The following is a 23,401-nucleotide window of genomic DNA, read 5'->3' on the forward strand; positions in this document are numbered from 1 at the left end:
ATTTGGTTAACTAAGGCTGCTTAGTCAGCAAAGAGGCTTTGTGGGTGGGCTTCTCACATGTGTTAATGAGCTTTGACCGGTATCATCCCTGATGGGGGAAGAGGTTTGGCTCCTGCCCAATGTGTAACAACTGTTAAAAAAACTCTCATTTATTCTTTGGAGAGTGAGTACCCACTGCAGCATATTACATGACTTACAGGTGGCCCCAGCACTAAGCCATGTACTTAATGGGGCACAACTGAGTGCCCTAGGAGCTGGGGCTGGGTTCTGCAGAGCTTATCAGCCTCTCTCGTGTCAGGGGACTGCCCACAACAGGACAGATGACCTGAAGACCCGTGGATTTACTGGGCTGTTGAATAGGAAGAAAGGTTGAGACTTCCCAGGGTATAAAAAGGTAAGGTGTATGTTTAGCTACACACCTCTGATTAGTGCTCTTAGGTGGCTGAAAAATTCATGTGATCTATTTAGTGATCAAGTACAGCTCACTTTGGCACTTAGAATGAAGCACAATTTCTCTGAACACTTTGTATAGACAGCAAGGAAAAAAAATGTATTTCAAAAGAAAAATTCATCCCTCCTGAAATCTAAAAAGCCATTCTCTGTTCTCTGCTTTTTTATGAGCTATGTCTGGAATGAGGACAAGCAGACTTATAACCAGACAGCTTCTGCTAAGTGCCTGAAATCAAGAAGGTGTCACATTGCAAACACCTGTACAATTGCTGTCTGCTGTAATTTGTCAGGTCTGCTGAGCAAAATGGTTTTTCTAGTTTATATTATGCAGTCTGATTTTTCTAATACAGATTTCATATTATTTTGTCTGTGACTTTCCCATGGTAAGTAAACCTCTTAAGTCCTTTTACATTATCTTACTATCAAGAGCCTTCCAGTTTAACAAATGGTACATTTGATTAAAATGCTATTCCATCTTTCTTCCAGCTTGTAATGAAAAGAGCTGGCAGAACTACTTGCAAAGGGCCTAACTCTTTCAACAACCAGGTTCTGCATTGAGTCACTTGTAACTTTCGCCAAATTTTAACTGATCTGACTGAAATCTTCAGCGGTAACTGTCAGGCCAGGCTCATTTTTTTTCCCTCAAATGTCATAGGAAAAATATAAATATTTCTCAGAATATACTTTTATACCACTGTTTTGTCCATATATGTTATTTTGTCCTGCTGAGGAGAACAAAAAAGTCCAAATAATTCCAGGAATAACTCTAACTGTCCATGAATTGGAGCAAGAAATGATGTTTCATGGGGCGTTGCTCTGAGTTTAGAGATGCATTCTGCTGTCTTCATGAAAACAAAAGTAGATTGGGCAGAGCTATAAGCCTCTGACAGACTGTCCATAGAACATGCTAAGTGGATGTGAGTTAGTGTTTAGCACCAGACCCTCCACGTACTTTGTGTGTACAAGTGGGAGCCCTCCCTTCCACCAGCCCTGCTCAGGGCTGTAGGGCCTGCAGGAGAAGAATGTTTGCTGGAAGCAACACCTGAGACTGCCTGTCCTGTTCTGCCAGTGCACCAACTACTGCAAATGCAGGGGACTGAGCAGCTCAGAAGTAAGAAGATTCAACAGGAGCCACAGGGACTGAGAAGGGAAGGGGGCCAGAACACCACTGAAGGAGAGAATGAGGATGGGAAGAGGAAGATGTCGAAAAGTGGTTTAGGAAGACCCTTTTCCTTTAAGGTCAACACAAAATTACTAAGCAAAAAATCCTTTGCACTGCAGCACCCATCACACAGACTTTAATTTTTTTTTTCTTTATGTATAATATTATTAAATTTAATTGCCACATTTCTTTCCTTGTCTTCTTGGAAATATCAACACACTTCCACGTCTGTCATCTTTTAATGATGCCATCATGATGATGCTTATCATTGTCAGTTGTAGCTGCTGTTAAATGCAGTGAATTTGGTTAGTTCTTCTATACTCTTAATGATGTATGATGTTCTCCTGCTGAATTGCAATGTAGGAATTGCTTGTAGGAAAAACTAAGAGATAGGAAACAGCAAAATAAATCAATGACAGGAAGGAGACAGGCAGATTAAGACCAAATGAACAAACACCCTAAACAACTTAAAAAGCCTACCAAAGAAAAAGTAAAAAAGTGAGAACTAAGAGTGAATTAATTTTGACACAAATGCGGCACTCTGTCAACTCACTGTAGCAACAAATAAAAGCATGGACAAGAGTTGACCTGACAAGAGACCTGGCTAGAAATAGATGCAATCAAATACTTCAATGCATTGCATATTCAAAGCTTCTTACAAATCTGGAGTTTGACAACATTTATGTTTCATAAAGAGAAAAAAAAAAGATTTTTCTCCGCATACTTTCAGTGCACAACATAGGAACACCTTTCAAAAGATATTGCTGGACACAAACTCCTTACAAATAGGGTATTTTGGAAGCTTAGGGCACCTTGAAAATTCAGCTGGCAGTTTGGATCCTTTGTGTTTTAAAGGATGCTTGCAACTGGCTTAACTCCGAGCTTCTGGGTCTGCTCAAAACCAAAAGAGAAGTGAACCAGAGATGGAAGTGTGGGCAAATACTACTGGGAATGACAAGGCTGTAGCTAGGGAATGCAGAGATGCAGCTGGAATAGCAACAGCTCGGCTCAAAATGAAACTGGCTATAGAAATGTAAAAAACTCCAAGAAATGGCTGTTTAGGTACATAGGGAGCAAGGAGAAGGAAAATATTGGCACCCTATTATATGGGAGAGGTGAATTAGTCACCAGCAATGCAGAAAAGGCAGCAGTTCTTGACACTTCCTCCACATCTGTCTTTACCAACACTGTTGGGCCCCAGACCTTGGGAGCAAAACTCTGGGTTGATGCAAACATAGACTGACCATCACTGATGGAAGAGCTGCAGCTGAACTGTTACAGGAGCTTGGCACTACAAATCAATGAGCCCTGACATTGTCCACCTGAGGGTGTGAGGAGTGCTGGCTGATGTTGTTGCGACACTCTTCATAATCCTCTTCATATTCTTTGAGAAATTGTGGCAATCAGGGGATATCCCAGAAAACTGGAAGAGAGATAGTGGGAACCCCACCATCAAGAGGGGCTTAAAGGAGGATCTACAGGCTCTTTAGCCTTATTTCAGTCTCTGGGAAAGTTATGGAATGAATCCTCCTGGGGTCTATCACATGATTGGGAAAAGCCAGCACAGAATTCACCAAGGGCCAGATGTGCTTAACAAACTTGCAAAAGCAAATTTGACTTTTGTGACAAAGTCACCTGCTTGGTTGATTTGGGGAGGGGGGTTACAAGTGGACCTGGATTTCTCTACCTGGATTTCTCCAAGGCTTTTGTGATGGTTTCCCATGGCTGCCTCATACAGAGAAGTGTAATGGTCTGGACAAGCGGTCTGTGTAGTGGGTGGTAAACAGCAACCTCCCAAGGCTGTACACAGGATGGTGGTAAACAGCTCCTTTACAAACTGGCAACCCACCACAACCTGTCTCCCAGGGATCCACACTGGAGCCAACCCTGTTTACAATCTTTGTAAGTGATCTGGACAACAGGATGAAGTGTATCCTGATGAAGCTGGACAATGACACCGAACTGAGTAGGGAAGTGAACTCTTTGGAAGCAGAAGTCATGCTGCAGGAAGACCTGGATAGGCTGGGAGGGTGGGCCGACAAGAGCCTTATGAAGTTCAACCAAAACAAGTGTAATGTCTCGCACCTGGGAAAATATTCAGGAGCACAGCACAGGCTGGGACCTACCTGTCTGTGCAGCAGCTCTGTGGAAAGGGACCTGGGGCTCCTGGGGATGACAAGCTCAGTGTGAGTGGTGCTGCTGTGGCACAGAGAGCCAGCAGGGCACTGGGCTGCATCAACAAGGGCATCTCCACAGGGACACAGAAGTCATTGTCCCACTCAGTGCTTGTCAGGCCACATCTGGAACACCGTGCTCGGTTTAAGTTCACACTATGCAAAAAGATGTGGACAGGCTGGAGAGCCACTGCTCTTAATGATAAGTAATTTTTATAATTATAAAATTTTTAATAATAATATTTAATAGTAAGTATTTTTATGTTTTTAAATGCTGAAGCTGAGAAATGCTGCTGTTAAGACAGGATGTGACTTCAGGCAAATACTGAAAGCTCTACAACAACTTATGAGAAAATTTGCAGCCACTAGCCTGTTTTTTAAAAAGCATCTGCATTACAGAGCTACTGCCTCTTTGGGGGCACCCACCCCAGATAAACACTGGGGTGAGATGCTGTTCTATGGTCCTGAGCACCAGAAGGTTTGACTGTAGGTGGTATTTGCAAATCTTCCCTTCAGAAGCTGAGGATGATCACAGAGGATTTTTATGCAGTATCTATTTCCAGCAAAGCATATTTAATGAGAAAAAGAATCTGCATATGAAAAATCTACATCTCCAACCTTCTTCCCTCACATTTGTCATCTCTTCTGAGTGTTTGAGAACTCAGAGCAGAGGTCCTCTGAGGATCCATGGGAATGTAGGTATCAGACAGCTTCCAGAAAGCAGCTGCAGAGGGCAGCTCCTGTCTTGATGTTCTTTTTGGGTTGTTTTTTTTTTTGGTCTTTTCCTCTTTTCATAATCTGTCTGATCCCTTGCTTAGCAATGCAGTTGTGCAACTTAGAGCTACAAACAACATAGAATTTTTGAAGGAAACAACACTGGCAGTGCTCCTTCACCTCAGGACATGCATGTGTGGTAACAGCTGAACTGAGTGAACTTCCTGTGGGCTTTCTGACAGCCTTACCATTAACCAAACCTTCCTAGGGATAAAGTGGATAGCCTGTAACAAGTGTTGTATATAATAATCTCTCATAACCACTTGATAATTTCTACATACATTCCTTCAGAAGGGAAAAGGCAGTAGATGATGTCCGTTGCTTCCCCCCAGCACATCTAGACATTTTGCAAATACAGTGGCATGCCCTTGCTGCTCAAATGCAAATCCTGCTCTAAAAACGTTTTTATGGATCTTGGAGTCCTACTGTCCTCAGCAAGGATACAGGTTCACAAAAGAAAAATCACCCTTCTCTATGCTTTTATCTCAATTTAGCATTAGCTTGTAATGGGAAAAAACCCTAATAATTTGATCATCTCTTGTATATTACAGCTGTACTAAAATATTTTTGTACTGCCTTTGGCTGGAATAGAGTTCATTTTCTTCAGAGTAGTTTGTATGAGGCTGTGCTTTTGATTTGTGCTTGAAACAGCATGGATAATTCAGGGATGTTTTCCTTATTGCTGAGGAGTACTCACACAGAGTCAAGGCCTTTTCTGCTTCTCAGCCCACCTCACCATTGATGGGGCTGGGGGTGCACAGGTTGGGAGCTGGGTGGGGACACAACTGGGACAGCTGATCCCAACTGACCCAAGGGATATCCCACAACATATGGTGTCATGCTCAATATACACAGCTGGGGGAAGAAGAAGGAGGAGAAAAGGGGGGACATTTGGAGTGATGGTGTTTGTTTTCCCAAGACACCACCACTTGAGCCCTGCTCTCCTGGGGATGGCTGAACACCTGACTGCCCATGGGAAGCAGGGAATTAATTCCCTGTTTTGTTTTGCTTGTGAGTGTGGCTTTTTCTTTAACTTTTAATCTCCACCCACAATTGTTCTCACTTTCACACTTCAGATTCTCTCCCCCATACTGCTGGAAGGAAGGAAGCAACTCTGTGGGGCTGAGGTCCCAACTGGGGTTAAATCACCACAGTTCTCCTTAGTAAAGGGAACTTAAAAGCTACATTAATGTGTTTGAAATGGTGATCACTGATGTAAACAGAAGTGAGCTGAAGATGGGAGCAAGAACACAGTTTTTGATCTGAAAAATTTCTGCAGGTAATTTCCACTGAAGTCAGCACAAGCACATTCCCTCTCTGTGCTAAGGAGCAGGGTTGCTAAATCCAAGTATATTCTGAGAAAGTCCCCACTGATCACAGCACTAGAAATGATGCCATCCATAAAAGTCTTCTTAAATCAAATATGGGGATGTAAGGGTCTGTTCAAGAACTAAACTGCAAAGCTACACTATAATAAGCAATTTACATTTCATTACAACCTATTTAATTTATCTATCTACTGATTCCATGCTTACATGCCTTCCAATTCATTTTCATACTGCTGATAGGTCACCTAATTTCACACTGGCCTCTCTTCCTAGCAGAGGCTCCTTTTTGAAGCATAGCCCACTTAATCCTATGCTTCAAATCCCTCCTGATAACTCTCTGTTCCCATTCTTTTCTAATGCAAACTCCTTCACAAAATAAAATACTCACAGACATTTCTGCGAACAGGCAATGAAATGTTAAAAACCAGAAACTTTGTTGGAACCTTTGATCATAGGGTAGGATTCAAAATTCACTGATATTTATGACTTTTTTCATTGGCTATTTAATTCTGCTTCATAAGTGTGAATGTAGGAATATGCATACATTTAAATTCCAGACATACCAGTCGGAGAAGGTCTTTATTGATTTACCAGCCCTTGTGGATCATCTCCAGTACCCACTGATACCAGTGCAATGATCTCATGTGTACAATGTCAACAGGACCTCTAAGAAATCTTTACCTGAAAAACAACTTTCCTAATGTATATTTAACAGATGGCATCATTTTCACAAGCCATTTCCAGAGTATTACAGTTGTTTAAATAACAGCATATTAACAGCTATCTACAAATGGCAAAATATAAAATTCTTGGAGAAGACATAAAGGACAACTACACATGCAATGAATGCATCTATATGCTTAGAGAAGTCTGCCAATAGTAAAATATTTCCACTGGACAGGAAAAAAATCCTAACAGGACTACAGCAAGGTGTACTGGCAAAAATAAAGATATTAACTCCTCCTTCCTGAGAAGCTTTTACTGTCTCAGTTAAAGGCCACAGCCCTACTTTCCTCCCATGCATGCTGAAACCAGCTCTACCTGCAAAAGAATGTCCATAAATCTGGTCTCACTGTGTAACTGGAATAGCATTGCTTCTCCTAAGAAGGGGAGAATTTGAGATTTACAGCCATGGCTGTATAGCAAAATGCTATTAGCAGTAGAAGATGAGACCATGGTCTGTTAGACTGGATACAGCTTAAGTGAGGGAATATTTCATCCTCATGCAAGAAAATGGAGAGCCTATGATTTAGGTGGGATTGAGCTCCAGATTATGACACCTGGGTTTAAACACCTGCATGTTTTGACCATGTGTCAAAGCTGCCATGAGCTCTGGGGCCCGTTCCTTTAACAAGATCAACGCCCCTGCAGATCCCCTGACAGGCACATTCAGCTCTCAGCTCTCATAATCAAAGAATGGAGTGCATCACAAGTCTTCAGTCATTTTGGCCAACCCAGTACAGCTATACTGCATGCCATAAGAACACTTCAAAAGGCATCTGTTTGTAGGCAGGGGAGAACACTCCCTTTAGACACACTCAGTGACATTTATGGTACAACTGATTTAAGGCCGGTGTCACTGAAGTGGACAACTCTCCAGGACCCATTGATCCTGGAAGTGGATGCATGCTACATCTTGTACAAGCAGATTCTTAAGGTAGGTGAACTGTTCTGATGTTCAGACCTACATTCAGAGTTTGAGTCAGTTGTCCATATACAGACATGAAATGCTATTTCATCTCTAAGGCTGATAAATATTACACTGACCTACCTTTCTGAGCAGCAGCTGGAGGCCATATAGGTAACCCAAAGGTATCTAAAATGGCTCCATGTGCTTTTCTTTGTGTGAGCAAATGAACCAACCACTTTTAAGTGCCTTAAGAATTCTACAAGAACTAGTAATATTTTAAAAATAATATGGCTTGTTATTAATATTACCACTGCATATGGAAGCTTCAAGAAGTTGTTCAATTTGCTCACAACTTAGAATACTGGCTGTTTGTTACATCAAGACAATTAAGTAGAATCAATCCACTTCATCAGTCTTTATAAGCAACCTTTCATCTTGTGGCACTCTTCTCTAACAATGGATCTTTTTGCCCAAAAACTGATCTTATAAAGTAAGCCATTTACAAGTCTCTGTTTCTACTTATGATAGTGGTACTAAAAAACACACGTGGTTGCTTAGTAGCTAAATGTTATATTTAGGTTACTGTATTAGGTTTTTTTTTCATTAAAGCATTCCTTAAAAAAAATCTCTAGCCACAATTTTCCCTTTAAATTGTTAAACTTAGTATCAGTACATTTCTTTTAGAAGTTAGTTATTCTTGTTGCAAGAATTTTCTCCTTGAAACCATAATTACTATGTGAATACTTCTTGCAAGCAATCTCCCAGTAATTATATTGTACCTTTTAAGTAAAGGTAAAATCATTTCAAAAATTTAATGACAGATGTCTCCAAGTTAAATAAATCTTACACCATAATGAATAAAGTCAAACTGAAATACAAACACTAATACTGGTATTTTACTGAAATTCAGAAACTTAAAGCCACATGTGGTATCTGCATGAATGATCAGTTTTGTATGTTCTGCTTCCTAAAACCTCTGGGAGCTGCAGTCTGTGTAATACATTTGGCTACTCAGGTAACACCTCAGGTCAAGGACCAGAATTCCTTCATGGTAGATACCACAAAAGACTGAGTAGAAAAACAACTCCGAGCCTAAACAATAAATAGGACTATGTGCTCAAAGTCTGGAGAGGCTGAAGTAAGGATAAGGCTTCTGAGTGAAGCTGCAAAGGATTGTCAAAGAAAGACTCAAAGGAAATAGTTACAGGTACACTTTTCACCTCTGTATCTAGAACTGACTACAAAACAAGATCAAATTGGTTTAGCTAACTAAAGGGTACAGAAGTTCAACTGAGGTCTGCCTGGAGAGGCTGACAAATTAGGGACATCAACTTGACATATTTGAAGTAATAGAGTTCTATATTAGCAATTATATAATAGGAAATTTGCTCTGACATTATAGTCATTTTCAGGCCTAGATTCCCAGCCAGAGCTCAAAAAAATCCTTGTTTCTTCATAATCTAATATCTAAAATGGCAGCTGGTTTTATCCCTAATAGACTGGCCACTTTCTCCTCCTTTTACAAGCTATGAAAAATGTTATCATTGAAGCTCTCGTATTTTTGCCAAGTATATGAAAAATCAAGCTTTGTATTTCTTTTGTCAAATATTTACATTCAATTAGTTTTAAATAATGTTCTGTATTCTACATGTATTTTTTTCAACAAACATGTTCATTACCAGATCAATAAAAGTACTTTTATTTTATGGAGCTCTTTCTTAATATTCTTCAGTTCCATGCTCTGATGTTTGAGAATCAAGAATGTGTTTGACATCTCTGAAAATAAGGTGGACTCAGATATGTCTCACAATGTCTACCCCCAAGGTAATTTTAATTATATAAAATTACCCCAAGTCCAGAAATATGCAATAAAGCAATAGGAATTTACAGTTACTCTCATGCATGATTTTTCCCCTAAACTTTTCTATATATTATGGATTCAAGTGCAGGTCTTTATCTGCATGCAAAAAGTTGCCTGTCTGGGTTTCCAGTTACTGACAACTACACGTAAGCAGATTTTTTTTTGATGTAATAATGAAACTCAAAAGGAACAGAGAAATGCCATGACAAAGAGCTGTATTTTAAATCTGATTTAAATAATAAACATAAGAGAAAAACATAATTACTTACCTACGATGAGTAAGAAAACTACCACTGACATGTCCTGAGCCATCACATCCTGGTGTTGGACATGACATTCCTTCCGTCTTCACTGACTTCCAAGAGAACTGTGAGCCATTTAGGTACCCATCCTTTTGCCTTTTGGCAGCAAGAGGACACCCTGATGCACTGCGATGGGACGCGTATTTTCCAGTTATATGACCCTGGCCATCGCAGCCAGGAACTGGACATCTGTATAGCAGACAGATGAGAAAAACTTTATTGTCTTGCCATTATATACCTGGTAGCCTCTACAACAAAGTCAAAATATACCTGATACGAAAAGGAAAGAATAATCCTGCACTGTGGTTGCAAAAGTAGTCAAGATACCCTGTAGTGGGTAAAATTACAAGCACAACTTTACAATTTGGAGAAAAAAACCTTCGCTGATAAATTCTAAGAAGGGTAGCCAATAGATGCAGTCACAGCTGCTGACATTATGTAATTGTAACAAAAGGACTGAGACATGCATTTGAATTGCAGGTGTTTATCACAGTAAATATCACAGGGGAATTGAAATATTTGCTACTGAGCTCTGACCAGCAGCAAAATTGTTCATAAAACCCTTATAAGCATAAAATACTACTTAGTATAATCCTTGGTACATTTTATTTATAGGTATGGAACCCAAAGAAGTCTTGTCTGAAGTCATGAAAGTGTCATGTATACACAGTTATGATGTAATCAGAGCACCTCATCAGAAATGCTGAGCTCCTTTAACCACTCTTTGAATAGGGGTGATGATATAAAACTAGCCCAGAGACCAGTGAAGGCAGTTCTGTATTCATCTGATGGTTTTTCTTAGTTGGGAATCTCCCCATACATTTGCTCTATATACTGCTCTGTATACTCTGTATACTAAAAACCAAATAATCAAGGTTAGAAGGAAAAAGTTAGAATCTTCAAAGTGAAACATTTAAAGAAAATTATGGGGTTTTTTTTTTCAATATGTTGCTACGTAACAGATGTCTAAACTAAAAGCCAATTACTTCACTGTTTGCAAACTAAAATATTCCTGAAATTTTCTGCTGAGGATCTGGTCCTGAACGGTCCTAAATCCACCAAGTTCAGTGGCCACTGATAATCAGAGTGCCTTGCAAGAAGAAACCAAGACCTACAGGTAGGCATTTGTTTCTTTTGCAAACTGCATGAACAGATTGGTTGCAGCAGTCTCATATAAACACTCAATCCTCTATTCCTATAACCACCTTTATTTAGCATGTATGGTTCACCTGTAGTATGCAAACAGATTATTAATTTCCAGATTATTCTTTTGAAAATGAAGAATTTAAAACTATTTCTAAACTACAGATGATTGTATCCTTGGCTAATGCTGTATCCTTTGCTGAAACAATCAGCACAGAAACTAGATTTTCTCATAGAAATTAATGTGCCCTTGGATAACTATCACACAATAACATTTATGCCTTAAAAAACACTGAAGATATAGAAGACCTATAAAACAAAGGCCCTTTGACAATATTTGTTCTCACCTAATTGGCTCTTGGTCTTCTTTGTCTTCCTTACTTTGTGCTATCCTGATTCCACTTTTCTTTGCTCGTGGACAGCCTGAAAGACTGTGTAAAAGAAAACATTTTAGAATGCAATTTCTCATTCTTGGGTACTCTTTACAGGAATATGCTTTCTATCCAAGAAACTGGCAAAATAGGCAATCCTGTCTAGTTTGCACAGTCAAAGCTCAGGTGGATAAATAAGGAGAGTTGCAGCAGCCACACAAGGGGGGATCCATGCGTGTGAGTCTGTGATACAGGACAGGACTGCCAGTGCAGTGCACACCACACACAGGAACTCCCCCAGGAGTCAGGGAAGGCAGCTCTTAAACCCTCTGCCTAATAACTCCTTCAGCTGACTCAGCAGCAGCAGCAGTGGCATCTTTAATAGGAAGAGAAGCCAGTGTTTCAGGGCTGAGAGACATTATGTCCCCTATGTCTGTAAGGAATGGAAGAATAGAAAAACCAGGAGTATCTCTTCGTTGGACTAAAGATTTCTCTCAGGAGCACATTAGTAACATTATAAAACTTTCCCACACATCACATAACAATTCTATAGAAACATTGAATAAAAACATGACAGAGCTCAGAGCTTTCAATGCCTTACAGAGAAGGGGTTCAAGTGCTCAGAATTCACCCAGACAAAAAGACTTGGGAGAGACAAAGTTACATGTTACATTTAACTAAAGACTGAGAATGTTGTTTTCAACTACACAAGCTCATCTTCCCTTTGCATATGAAGAATTCATCATAGAAACTACTTAGTAGACTTGACAATGACATAAAGAGATTTTTAAAGATTTTTTTAGGTTACTGCTATCTGAGGATACAAGTATGTCTATCAAAACAATCATGCTTGGTCCTCTATTTAAATGTTATTTCCACCTTAACTATACACATTGAAAAAGAAATCCACCGGTAGAACACCTTCAAGTGTTGACACGAGAGAGAAAGAAGTGTCACCAAAGAAAAACTTTCCTAGAGAAATAAAACAGAAGATTAAATTTTTGTTTTCAGCATGAGGAAAGGTACTTGAGTGTTGTGTAGTAGGTCCTGTTTTTGCAAAGAAGACAAGAGTGGTAACAAAAATAAGAATGGTAACAAAATTTTCAGTTATTTTGTCTTGTCAAGACCAGCGAGGACTGAGGGGAAGAAGCACAAAAAAAGGTGATGCAATCACAGACAGAATTCTGTGTTAGAAAATGAAGAATAGACAAAACCAGAGTTTACATGCTGCAAAGACATAAATAAGTCAATTAAAGAAAGAGAGGAATGCTGGCACAGGACATTGGACATAGTACATTATCTAGAAACTTTCAGTGACATGTCACGGCTACATCTATAGTGTTAAACAGAAGGGACCTAGAACTGTTGCTTTGACCCAAGACCAGAAAGTTCACATTTGTACAGCTAAGCTCTCTATCTCTGTAAAGCAGGGCAGCTACACCCACATTGTTTGTAAAGAATGATCTGGAACCACACTGAGTCCCAAATCATATCTTAGAATTGCCTGTGAGACCTTGAGTTGCCCAGGGTCAGTGCCATGCCAGGGGTCATGTCAGCATTAATGGAATAGGCATCTGCACTCTGATACGTGGACCTGTGCTCTCATCCCATTTCATTTTCCATTTTAAATGTAACTGACCATTTTCCTTTTCAAAGCAAACTGCTGTTTGTTCCAGCTTGCATAGTGGACATGAAAGTACCACAGTTCTTTGCGGACAAACTAAATCTGAGAAAGCCTGTGCCAATTAACAACAGTTTTCTTCAAAAATAATAATGTTGTCTGTAAGAAAGAAGTAGGAAGAAGAGAGTCTGGGGGATTCAGAGTAAGAGAAAGCTGGCTCTGGGGCAAGGGAACTGTTCAGGAACAGGCTGGTTCACTGCCTGACACACAACCTGGTCTGCAGAAAGTGGAGTGGATGGGTGTTAAAGATACCCCTCCTTTATCTCTGAGAGTAGTTGTACTCACTGGGTGAGAATAATCAGAATTTGCATCTGAAAACTAAACAGTTAACAGGAATTCCTCAGAAAGCAGTATTATTTTTAGTAGGTGTACAGATGGGTATGCTTGTAGATGATATTTTCGTAAGAAAATCTGAACAAAGAATTTCTGCCTTGACTAATGATTTAAAGCTTTCTACATACTAAGTCAATTTAATTATCACCTACTCACTGGTATTTTGGTGCATCATCTCTCTCTAACAAAACTTTCTAATCTATTTCTATTTATTAGAAAATTCTAAGACCTTTCAGGTCCTCTAAACAGACATTTCCAACACACAGTTTCTGAGGCTGTGATTATTTCACTTTTCCTCTGACCGTGGATCCATCAAGAAAACATATGTCAAGCCTTTGCTTTAATTTTTTAATTCTGTAAAAACCAAAGCTATTACAAGATAAGAATATTACTTAATTTTTCTATGACTTTAATTCATTATATATGAAGACAAAAGAGAAATAGGGAAATTCAGTAGCAGTGCACGGTGCTATAACTTCTTGCAGAAATTGAAGGGCTCTGTGGAACTGCAGTTACGGCAGAGTTAAATCTGCCTCACATATTGCTTGCTGTTGAGCAGCCATTTTAAATACCAGTGATAACATCAGCAGCCATTTAGGAGAGAAGTCTGTCATTCCTTTCCTTCTGAAACTGACAGGGTTGTAACTGATGGTGTCAAATACAAACAAAAATGCTAACTCAGATGCAGGCAGAGCTAAATGCTAATTTGCAGTCTGGGAATTAGGAAGCCTAACTGACAACATGCTGTGGGGTCTTCCATGCTTAACAGCTCCAGATTTAGGCTACTGGTTTGCTGCCCTTTGAAAGCATTCATTTTGCCAGCCTTCCCACCTCAGAAATGGCCTTGACAGATATCGTGATCTGAACAGGGTAAGGTTGGCTCTGTATAAATGTGACAGGTCTCCTGAGGACATCTGTGGATTTAAGCAAAGAAAATGTTACTTCACTGACTACATGTCAGTGTTTCTGTGCCTGCAGGCAGCCAAAGACATGGGGTTGCCAGAGGCCTTTTTGGAAGAGAAATTAAGGAGCTACATGGCCAATATAGACATGGTGGCATTTCAAAAGGCTGCATGTGTTAAATCCCAAAGGACTGAGCAAATTCCAGATATGTTTGTTTTGTAGAAAAACTCTTTATATCTTTATATGTACTTGATTATGCTGCACAATCAAATGAAAACTTGGTCCAGCAGTCATCTGCAAAAATACAAGAATGTAAGAATTTCCAGACAAAAGCAGGTAACACCATTCATCCCATGGTCCAGTCCTTTAGTGGCCAGGAGACAACGTACAAGGAAAAGGTTTAAAAAATGAATCAACATTCAGTGATTCTCCCCTACCAACCTTGACAGCTTTTAGGTTTCTTTTTAGTAACACTTTTCTTCTGCATCTTCACTCTCCCACCTGCTTCTGGATAAATAGATGATCAAACACATAAATAGCTTCCCTGAAGTTGGGATAGAGTTATAACAGGCTGGTAGAATGGTAGCTGATAAATTTACATACAGTCAGATGTAGTTCTAAATTTGACCTTCAATTCTTCTGAAAGTGCGATCAAATCTGCATCATGTAAGTGCTTTTAATTACTTATATCTTCTCCTTTATAATGTTATTTTTACTTTTGATGTTTAACACTGCATTACAGAAATTGATATTGTGATCTTTCATTTTCGCAGCACGTTAAATATGGAATGCTCCCAATCTCTTATTTTATTTCTATTTTGACTTTGAACTCTTTGCTGCTTCTGGTGGGAAAACATTTAAACTGGGAACTTGTGTATTGACTAGCTACAGCCAATTGTAAAACTGCAGGGACTTGGTGAAGAAAGCAAATATCCAGCCTCAACAGTACTCATCTATGTGGGAGTAAAGAGTCTTTACTAGCACAAGCCTACACTATTATTCACTATTATTCTTTGATTAAACAGTGGATAGATGTTTACAAAATATGGCACAGCTCTCCTCTACTGATTTAGTTCTCAATTAAACACAGGGGAATTGCTAATTGCAAAGCATTTACACCATTGCCTCTACAGTATAATTGATCAATATCCTAATTAGTAAATGAGAAGCATTTTTTGACCCTTGGTGAAGTTACAGTTAAGGCAGCTTTCATCCATAAATTTCTTTTTCCATACCTCTGGCTTGATGTAATACAAAGTGTTGCAATTTAAGAACAAGCCAAACTTTTTTCTGAAATGTACTAACAAGACTGGTGCATATTAGATGAAAGAGGTACTTTTTCCCTCTGATAAAAGCTGATAAGGCTTCATCTGGGAGAGGCGGTAAAGAACAGGATCCAATTTTGCATTTCAAGGAATATGGAGTGAGTCTGGAAGAGACTGACACGAACATTTGGGAAATACAGTTTGTGGGAAAAAGATGCAGGAGTAGGATTTCAGTCCAAACTGTGAAGAGTTAAGTTGTTCTGAATGTAAAGCAACAGAAACATGAATGTTGAATTGCTTCCTCAGGCTACTAGAGAAGACAGATAAACTGAATTTATTTTGTATAAAGATTTTGCTAGATATTAGCAAAAATATTCCTACCTATTTGGGTAGCAAGTCATCCTGAAGCTGAGAAATGTTATTCATTAGTGGCTAATATGAGTTAGACCAACATATGTCTCTGCAGCACTCAATCCTGCTTCAGTATTCAGAGAGTGAAGTTAGGTCAGTTGAGGCACCTTCTCGCCCTGCAGTTATTTGATTTAAATAACAAAACCTTGTCTTTACATACCTTCGATGAGAAGCATAATTTCCAGTTATATGCCCAGAGCCATCACACCCAGGAGTGGGACACCTAGAATAACAAAGGAAGAGACACCCAGCAGTTACTGACAGGAAAGCTATAACTGCCCATTTAAAAATATTAATTGGCTTATCCTTGTTTCCTCAGGTGCCAGCCTTTGGGACCCCTACCCACCTAAACCTGAGCTTAATCCTACACCAGGGACAAACATAGTTTTTCATTCATAACATGTTTTTGTTTGCTACTCCTCAGTTGTCCACTCCAGTGCTTCCTGGATATCTCAAGTACTGGCAGATCAGTGGAGATTTCCCAGCAGTCCAACATCCCTACAGCACCAGGAATGAGTAGGGTTGACAGCAAATGCACTATCCCCATGGTGTATGCTTAGGTAGTGGCTAACATTGCCGTGAGTAATTTTCTTTTCCACTGGAGCTATTGCTCTAATCCCACTGCACAGTGCCATTAAGAGATCCCTTCACCTCTCAATGAAGCAAAGGAAATGCCTAAGACAGGGAAGTAATGCTGGCCTCTTGCAGAGATGGCAACCCACCCAAACAGTGCCAAACACCAAGCTACAGCACCAGACAGAAGTGGTACAGCCCTCGGTGGAATTTCTAACAGTGGAACAACATTAGAGCCATCAAATAAAATGGATGGATCTTTCTACATTGCAAAGATGATTGCGATCATCACAGAAAAAGCTACATTATAATGCTAAGTAAAATCATTATCTGGTATTTGAACTGCCATACTAAATCACAGAAAAGACAAAGAATTAATTTATATGCATTTTACTGAACAGACAAATGCTACATGAATTCCAAAAAGTCACTTTTCTTGAGCCTGAGTTTTGAATTTTAGCCATGTTATTTAAAGCTATATTTGGAGAAAGCATTCAAATTCAAAAAAGCTTGCTCACAAATTCAGATGTTGCATTCTAAAACATCAGATTTCCATAACATTGAATTTTTCCACTATTTGAATCAGGACTTCATGCAGACTTTGGCTTCCACCCTTTAGTTAACATGTGATTTCCTCAAAGTTGGTCCATACAGGTAAGCTTTTGTTTCTCTAGGTTTCTACAGACACTTGAACATTTTTTAAAATCAGTAATTAGGCAACTCAGAGGTCAGTGCTATGGAGTTGTCATGTTCCATTAAGCTGAATTTCAGCTGATTTAAGCTAGTAAGCATTACCTACTTCTGAAGGAGCTCAGCAGGGCCAAACTTCAAACATGGTTACTGCTACATTGAAAGACATAAATTAAACTGGAATGTATTCAATGAGGTTTCCATACAATCTTCATCCAGATCAGTTCAGTTATTCTATAGAAAGCCTCAAAATATGGTAGCAGTTCTCAGATGTGAGCTGGTAAAACTTATGGGGTTCCCTACAACACTGAAGTTTCTCTTCTCTATCCCAAGGCTGTGCACTTTGGACAAGAAATCTGAACAACATGCTTACTGACAATTCTTCTCTCTTCCTTTGTCTTTGTACAGGACCAAATATGGTCCTGTGGTCTTATATGACAGGTGTATTAACATGGCTCTTAAAGACCAACACACAGGTTGACAACACACATCAATCTTTCTGCTTATAGAAAGATAAAGTCCATAATTTCTGCATAGATCCTTCTGATACCAATTAGGTAAAACTACAATCCTTGATAAAGAAGTCATAATTCAGTCTGCATGGCTCTTACCCTTTATTCGTTGTTGTAGCTGCACAGGGCTAGGATAAACTTTTGGTTATTTCTTTAAAAATAAGTGGTCAGGGCATCTAATATGAAAAATCTTATAATTTAAATACTCTCTCTATATATAGTTATGTTTTAAAATCTCATAAGGTTATATTTACCTTCATGTATCAGATGAAATGAGAGTTTAGTGCAGCTGGTAAGAACACTTTAAAACTCTGGAATATTTATACTTCTCCTGTTTCCATTCTATGGGAAATGCTCTTAACAATGTGACACATAGGATACAGACATGCAGCAGTCTGTTACAACTATGAAGCTATTACAATATTTACTTGCTATCCTAAACAGATTAGGTAAGGAGACAACCCCAAGTTCTTGTGCTATTGGAATTGGGAGTCTGTATTTTCCAAATGTCTCAGCATATGTAGGACTTGCATATACCTTACTACTTTGCTATCATTTACTACCTATACATATATGACTTAATCATATGTACAAACAACAATGCCAGAAAAATGTATGCACTGCTTGTAAGAGGCAGCTGATGTGAAACTCTTCGAAAATGACTATCAGAGTATGTGGCAAAAGAGAGCTGCAGTTTTCCGTGCTTACTTAAAGTAAATCTGATTTGGCAGGATCAGAAACTCATTTGTAGAATTTACATAATAGCTTATTGTAGCACAGGAAATACTTCAGTACTGTAACGAGGGAGGTGACAAAAGGAACTGACTCTGTGAAGAGTGACGTTCAGGACACAGAATACTAGCACTTGACTACAATTTCAGGGCATCCAGTAAAAGAAAGGGCTTGTCAGGGAAGGGGAATGCCATTAGCAGTGCCTTGATGTCTCATTCATTTCACAGATCATTCCATAGAAGCATTTTTGGGAAAATAAGCAGAAGCAGGAAGTAGGGCAGGCAGCAGAACAGCAACAGCTGTGGCAGCTGGATTCAGTATTTGGCTTAGATTCGATAGCAGGAGAAAAATGGGTGAGAGGTAAATTGAGAAGAATACACTTAAGCCCTGCTACTGATTCTTCCCTGTGGAAAGACTGAAGGTGTGCAGCAATTAAAACAAGCTTCTGGCAGCTTGAAGAACTCAGGGAGGTTCCTGGGAATGGGGAGGAAATGGACGCAATGCCCAAATGAGCTCTGGGAGGGTTTTTCTAAATGCCAGTGGTTAAAAGTCTTGTTGAAACCTCAGCTCACAAGACACCCCAGCTCTCACCAACATAGGGCACTACAAATAAGACCCATAATTAAACCTATATTTGTAGGCTTTTATCTAGGACTGCAGGAGCAGGATAAGCTTACATGTAGTGTACATACTAAGATTTACAGCTTTACTAGCACGACAGTAAATAGGATTTTACACAAAGTGTAAAGACAAAACTGCAATAGTTTCCTCCTCATTACTGTGTATTACTTTGGTTGACTTTTTCAAATTATTTTAAAACATAAATTAGATCCAAAACATAGAGATAAAACAAAGACATCAAAAATTACTTCAACATTTTAATTTTTGTGCTGAGGGTATCAGCTCCCATGGAAAAGTATTAAAGCATCCATTTCTCTCACACTGGCCAATTGCAATGAGTTCCTACAAAATACCTTTTATGACCCATCATTAGTAAGCTGATGGATCAGCACCAAAGACTGATGTCACCTTTACTGTTTAGTTTACAACATTTAGTGCCTACTGTGTTGCACATCCACTCTTCCTTGTGAACACATGTATCAATAATACAGTCTATTAGAGAGAATATCCTATAAATCACTAATTGACTATTTAAAGCAGATGCAGCTAGCAAAAGAAAAATCACATTGAATTGAACAGGGGAATAAATCAGGAAACTGTGCAAAAATTCAGAATGGTCCTCCATAATGTTCCACACTGCAAAAGAGCTGGGATTAATAGAAAATTATATCTTTCCCATAGTTTTATTTTGACCATGCGGTCAATCTCTATAGTAGAGGTGTGATTTTTCTATTGAAGATTCAGAAAGGCTAGAAAAATATAATTGTTTCCTGTGGGATTTTTTTTCATAACAGAATGTAGAATTTTTTATTATCTGGTGGTTTTCATCTATTTGAGATTCTATTTTGTTTCACTGAATCACCAGGAATGGAATTCATAGGTTGGGAAGCTGGCAGACAGACACAATAATACTTGCATTTCTGATTTTTGCCTGAAGATCTGAGAGTATTTTAAAAACATTATTGGATAAAATCTCACCATGGTGCTATGGAAAAGGGAAGAATCTGGCAGAAGAAAACTGGACAATAAAGAGTCTAAATTACTTTACACAGAACTGGAAAATATACTAGAAGTATAGATTCTTATTCACTGCTCTGTTTGCAACTAAAAAGCTGTATGTCTTCTGGAACTACATATAGATTCCTAAGAAATTACTGTGGTTTGGTGTTTTTTTTTTATTTTTTTCTAGTGAGGTAGTCCCAAAACAAAATGTTACGAAAGTAAAATTGTAAAGAAATTGTGTTTGCAGTTCCCTGAATAAGAGAAGAGAAAAAAGGAGAGGGCAAGAAAGGGAAGGGATGAAAGAAAGTTCTGTCAAATTAAAAACTGGATTTTCTGTAGGTTTATTGAGTGTCTATTCCTTTATGAATTTGAGGGCTTGTCAGAAAATACAGGTTTGCAGCTCTTGACAAACAAGTCCTTTTTTTCAACTAGCTAAGAAGCCAAAAGAGAGAACAAACTTTTCTCCAGTTCCTTCCTATTCAAGTCACCACTAACCTGCAGGGAGCACTCCATGGTGAGAAAAGATCATGAGAAGAGCTGTGTGGTCCTCAGTGCAGGCTTTTAGCCACAGGAATGTCAGTAAGAGTCGATGCTGTGGCTATTGTTATAAACACAGCTCTTTAGCAAGAATTGGACAGATAGCAGCAACTCATTTTGTCCTTACTCTTCTGAGTAGTCAGAGCAATGCCTCCAGCTATTACTGTCCTAGCCAGCTCTGTGAAAGTAATCTGGATATGTAAATTGTAAAAATCTTATTTTCAGTCCCAGGTATTTTGGTAGATTGTCAAGTTCTAATGAAGTATGTGATGTGGGAATACTGGTGATTTTTTTCCTTATGACAACACAGAAAAGTTGCTGTGTGTTCTAATTCCAGTAAGAACACAGATATTTTCCATTTTAATCAGGTTGTCTTTTATTTTTTTTTACCATAGCATTTGAGTTTTGAACTCCAGTGATCATACTTTCTTTTGATGTCTAGACCAAAATCTTCTACCTACACAATCTACCTATGAATTTTCAATGAAAAACAGTTTTGTTAGTATGTATTGATTTTTCCTTAATTTTCCTTACAGAGATGCTATACCTACATACTTCTTCACTCTACTTCTCTCCTTGCCTTTTCTTTCCTGGTGCCTTTTACCCTGTTTTAGATCTCCTATCCTTTCCCTGCAGTGAAGCAAGAATCTCCATTTGCTTTTGCTCCATAGTTTGCTTTCCATCCATATTTCTCTCCAGCACTTCTGTGCTGCATTCTACCCCAATTTTCCAAGTAATTTTCTTCTTGTCTCTTCTTGCCTCTTTAACATTTTCTCTCTCCCTTTTCCTTCTCTTTTTTTCTCTGTTCCCTTTGGCTGATGCCTTCAATCTCTGTTCCTCCCTCATTCTTCTTCCTTTTATGATCTCTAATAACCTTGAAGTTGATGTTTCTTTCTTCATTTCTCCTTCCTCTTTGTTGTTTTTTCCCCATTATCCTTTCTTTCATCACCCTTGTTGTCCTCCTGCTCTTTTCTCCCAGCTGATTTTATCATTCTTGCTGTCTCCATTGCTTGTGGTCCCCTCACATTGCTGAAATGACTGGGCACACATTTTACCCTTGTGTCAGAGGAGAAAGTGCTGTGTGTGAAACCTTAATACAGAATTTATCGGCTGTCAAGACTCAATGAGTCATTTTAAGTATCTTGCCCTCTTTTATTTTTATTGAAGTCCTTGTGAGCTTTATCACTTGCTTCAAAAGGAGCAGAACCAGCCTAACACTAGGCACTTCTGGAAATTGCATTCAGAGCTCATTTGAGCTCATTTGAATTGGTTCAAGAGGCAACATAAACTCTATGGGACAGTCATGCAGATAGTGACTATTTCAGGAGATTTTTACATCTCTGGTTTCATGTTCAAGGCTAAACTTTTGTTCCAATCCTCACAAATCTACCTATGATGACTGTGCAAAGTCAGACCTCTATAAACAGCAAAGTTTCATAAAGATGCATTGTAATTAAAAAAATAAGTTAAATTTAGATTCGTATGTTAATTATTTCCTTCTATTTGTTCTAGCTAGAAGGAGTATTTAAGCACAGAAATTTAGTTTTAGAAAAAGTGCTAAATATCACTTTTCCCCATGTAAAGTACTGCTAGCATTTCTCACTTAACAGAATGCTACTGATGTGACTGGTCTCACTGGAGGTAACAGGGAAATTTAAATGCCAAACCCACAGCAGATATAAAGGAAAAGGATTTCAGGAAATGACAAGATCCAGCAAAACCAAAAAAATGTGTGGAAGGGCAAATGGGTGAATTAAAAAAAAAAAATTATCTTTTTTTTATCTTGTCAGGTTTTTTTTGGCACTGGATCCAATGCCAGTTCCAGTGGGAGTGGGCAGGAGAGCAGGGGGATCCAGACAAGAATCCCTCCTGGTGAGGCATTACTGAGCCCTCTCAAAGACACTGGCAGAAGTACAGATTGGAGATTGGAAAGAAGTGCAGAATGGAAAGACTTGTTGCCACTTTCACTGTACAGTGTTTCTATCCATGAAGGAACAATGCCAGGCCTATGGAGCTAGTCCAGGCATGAGACTAAAATAATTTTGGCTCAGAGACTTCATGGAGGAACTTCAGTCTCTTTTATCTCTGCAGAGAGATTGTTCTGTCTCTTTCTCTTTGCCTCTAGAAACCCCCAGCAACTGAATGGTTCTGAACTGGGGCATGCTGACTGCATACTCCTCTCCTCAGGTACAATTTAATTAATTCCCTGATTTTCTGCATATGCTACTTTTTCTGTCCTTACCTGATGCTATTATCTGTATTGCAGTCCTGCATTTTTTTGAACTATGTGAGGGTGAGAAAGAACATGATATGTTTTTTAATTACACTGAAATCCATTTTCCTATAAGCAGCCTAAAATGCATCACGCTGGCACATAAAATATTGCTGTGCACTCCAATGCACAGATACAGACAATGAGTTTAAATTAATGATATTGCTTTAGAAAAACTATTCCTTTGCCTTCCATTACCACCTCTGCATGCTGCCTCTTTTGCTACCAGTCAGGACTTCCCAGCTTCCCAGCAGCAAGTGCCACGACATGCTGCCCGCTGTTCTCACATCTAGCATCAGCACATAGCCCCTAAACATGCCAGTTGCCAAAGGCAGGGTATGTGCCTAATGTGAAATAGCTTCTGTGCACTACCCAGGGGGTGCTCTGTGCTCAGAAGCTGCCAGGGGGAAGCTGTGAATCAGTTCTCCCCCTGGGCACCTTGCCCACGCTTTCTCTCCTGCCAGCATCGCCTGCCTTGGAGGCAGCACCGGGCAGCTGCAGATCCCCTCCCTGCAGCAGAGAGCACTTCCTGGCACCAGGGATGAATCAGTTCCAACATATGCAAATTCAAATGCTCATTTCCAAACAGCTCAGCCTTTGGAAAAAAGCTTCATTTGTATGTGAAGGAATAACATAAAATGATGGAGGCACACAGAAAAATGCAGAAGACAGCC

The 23,401-nt window shown here is 39.2% G+C and overlaps 1 protein-coding gene across 1 annotated transcript in view; it reads right to left on the minus strand.

Annotated features, from left to right (window-relative positions):
- MYT1L (myelin transcription factor 1 like) overlaps positions 1–23,401 on the minus strand; it is a 221,092-nt gene that overhangs the window by 17,643 nt on the left and 180,048 nt on the right. The window contains exons 15-17 of the mRNA XM_059842822.1: positions 15,949–16,011; positions 11,172–11,255; positions 9,649–9,870 (exon numbers count right to left, since the gene is read on the minus strand). Coding sequence (XP_059698805.1) covers positions 9,649–9,870; positions 11,172–11,255; positions 15,949–16,011 — 369 coding nt within the window. The remainder of the gene's footprint in view (positions 1–9,648; positions 9,871–11,171; positions 11,256–15,948; positions 16,012–23,401) is intronic.

The sequence above is a fragment of the Haemorhous mexicanus genome, chromosome 3 (assembly GCF_027477595.1).
Source record: "Haemorhous mexicanus isolate bHaeMex1 chromosome 3, bHaeMex1.pri, whole genome shotgun sequence".
NCBI lineage: Eukaryota > Metazoa > Chordata > Aves > Passeriformes > Fringillidae > Haemorhous > Haemorhous mexicanus.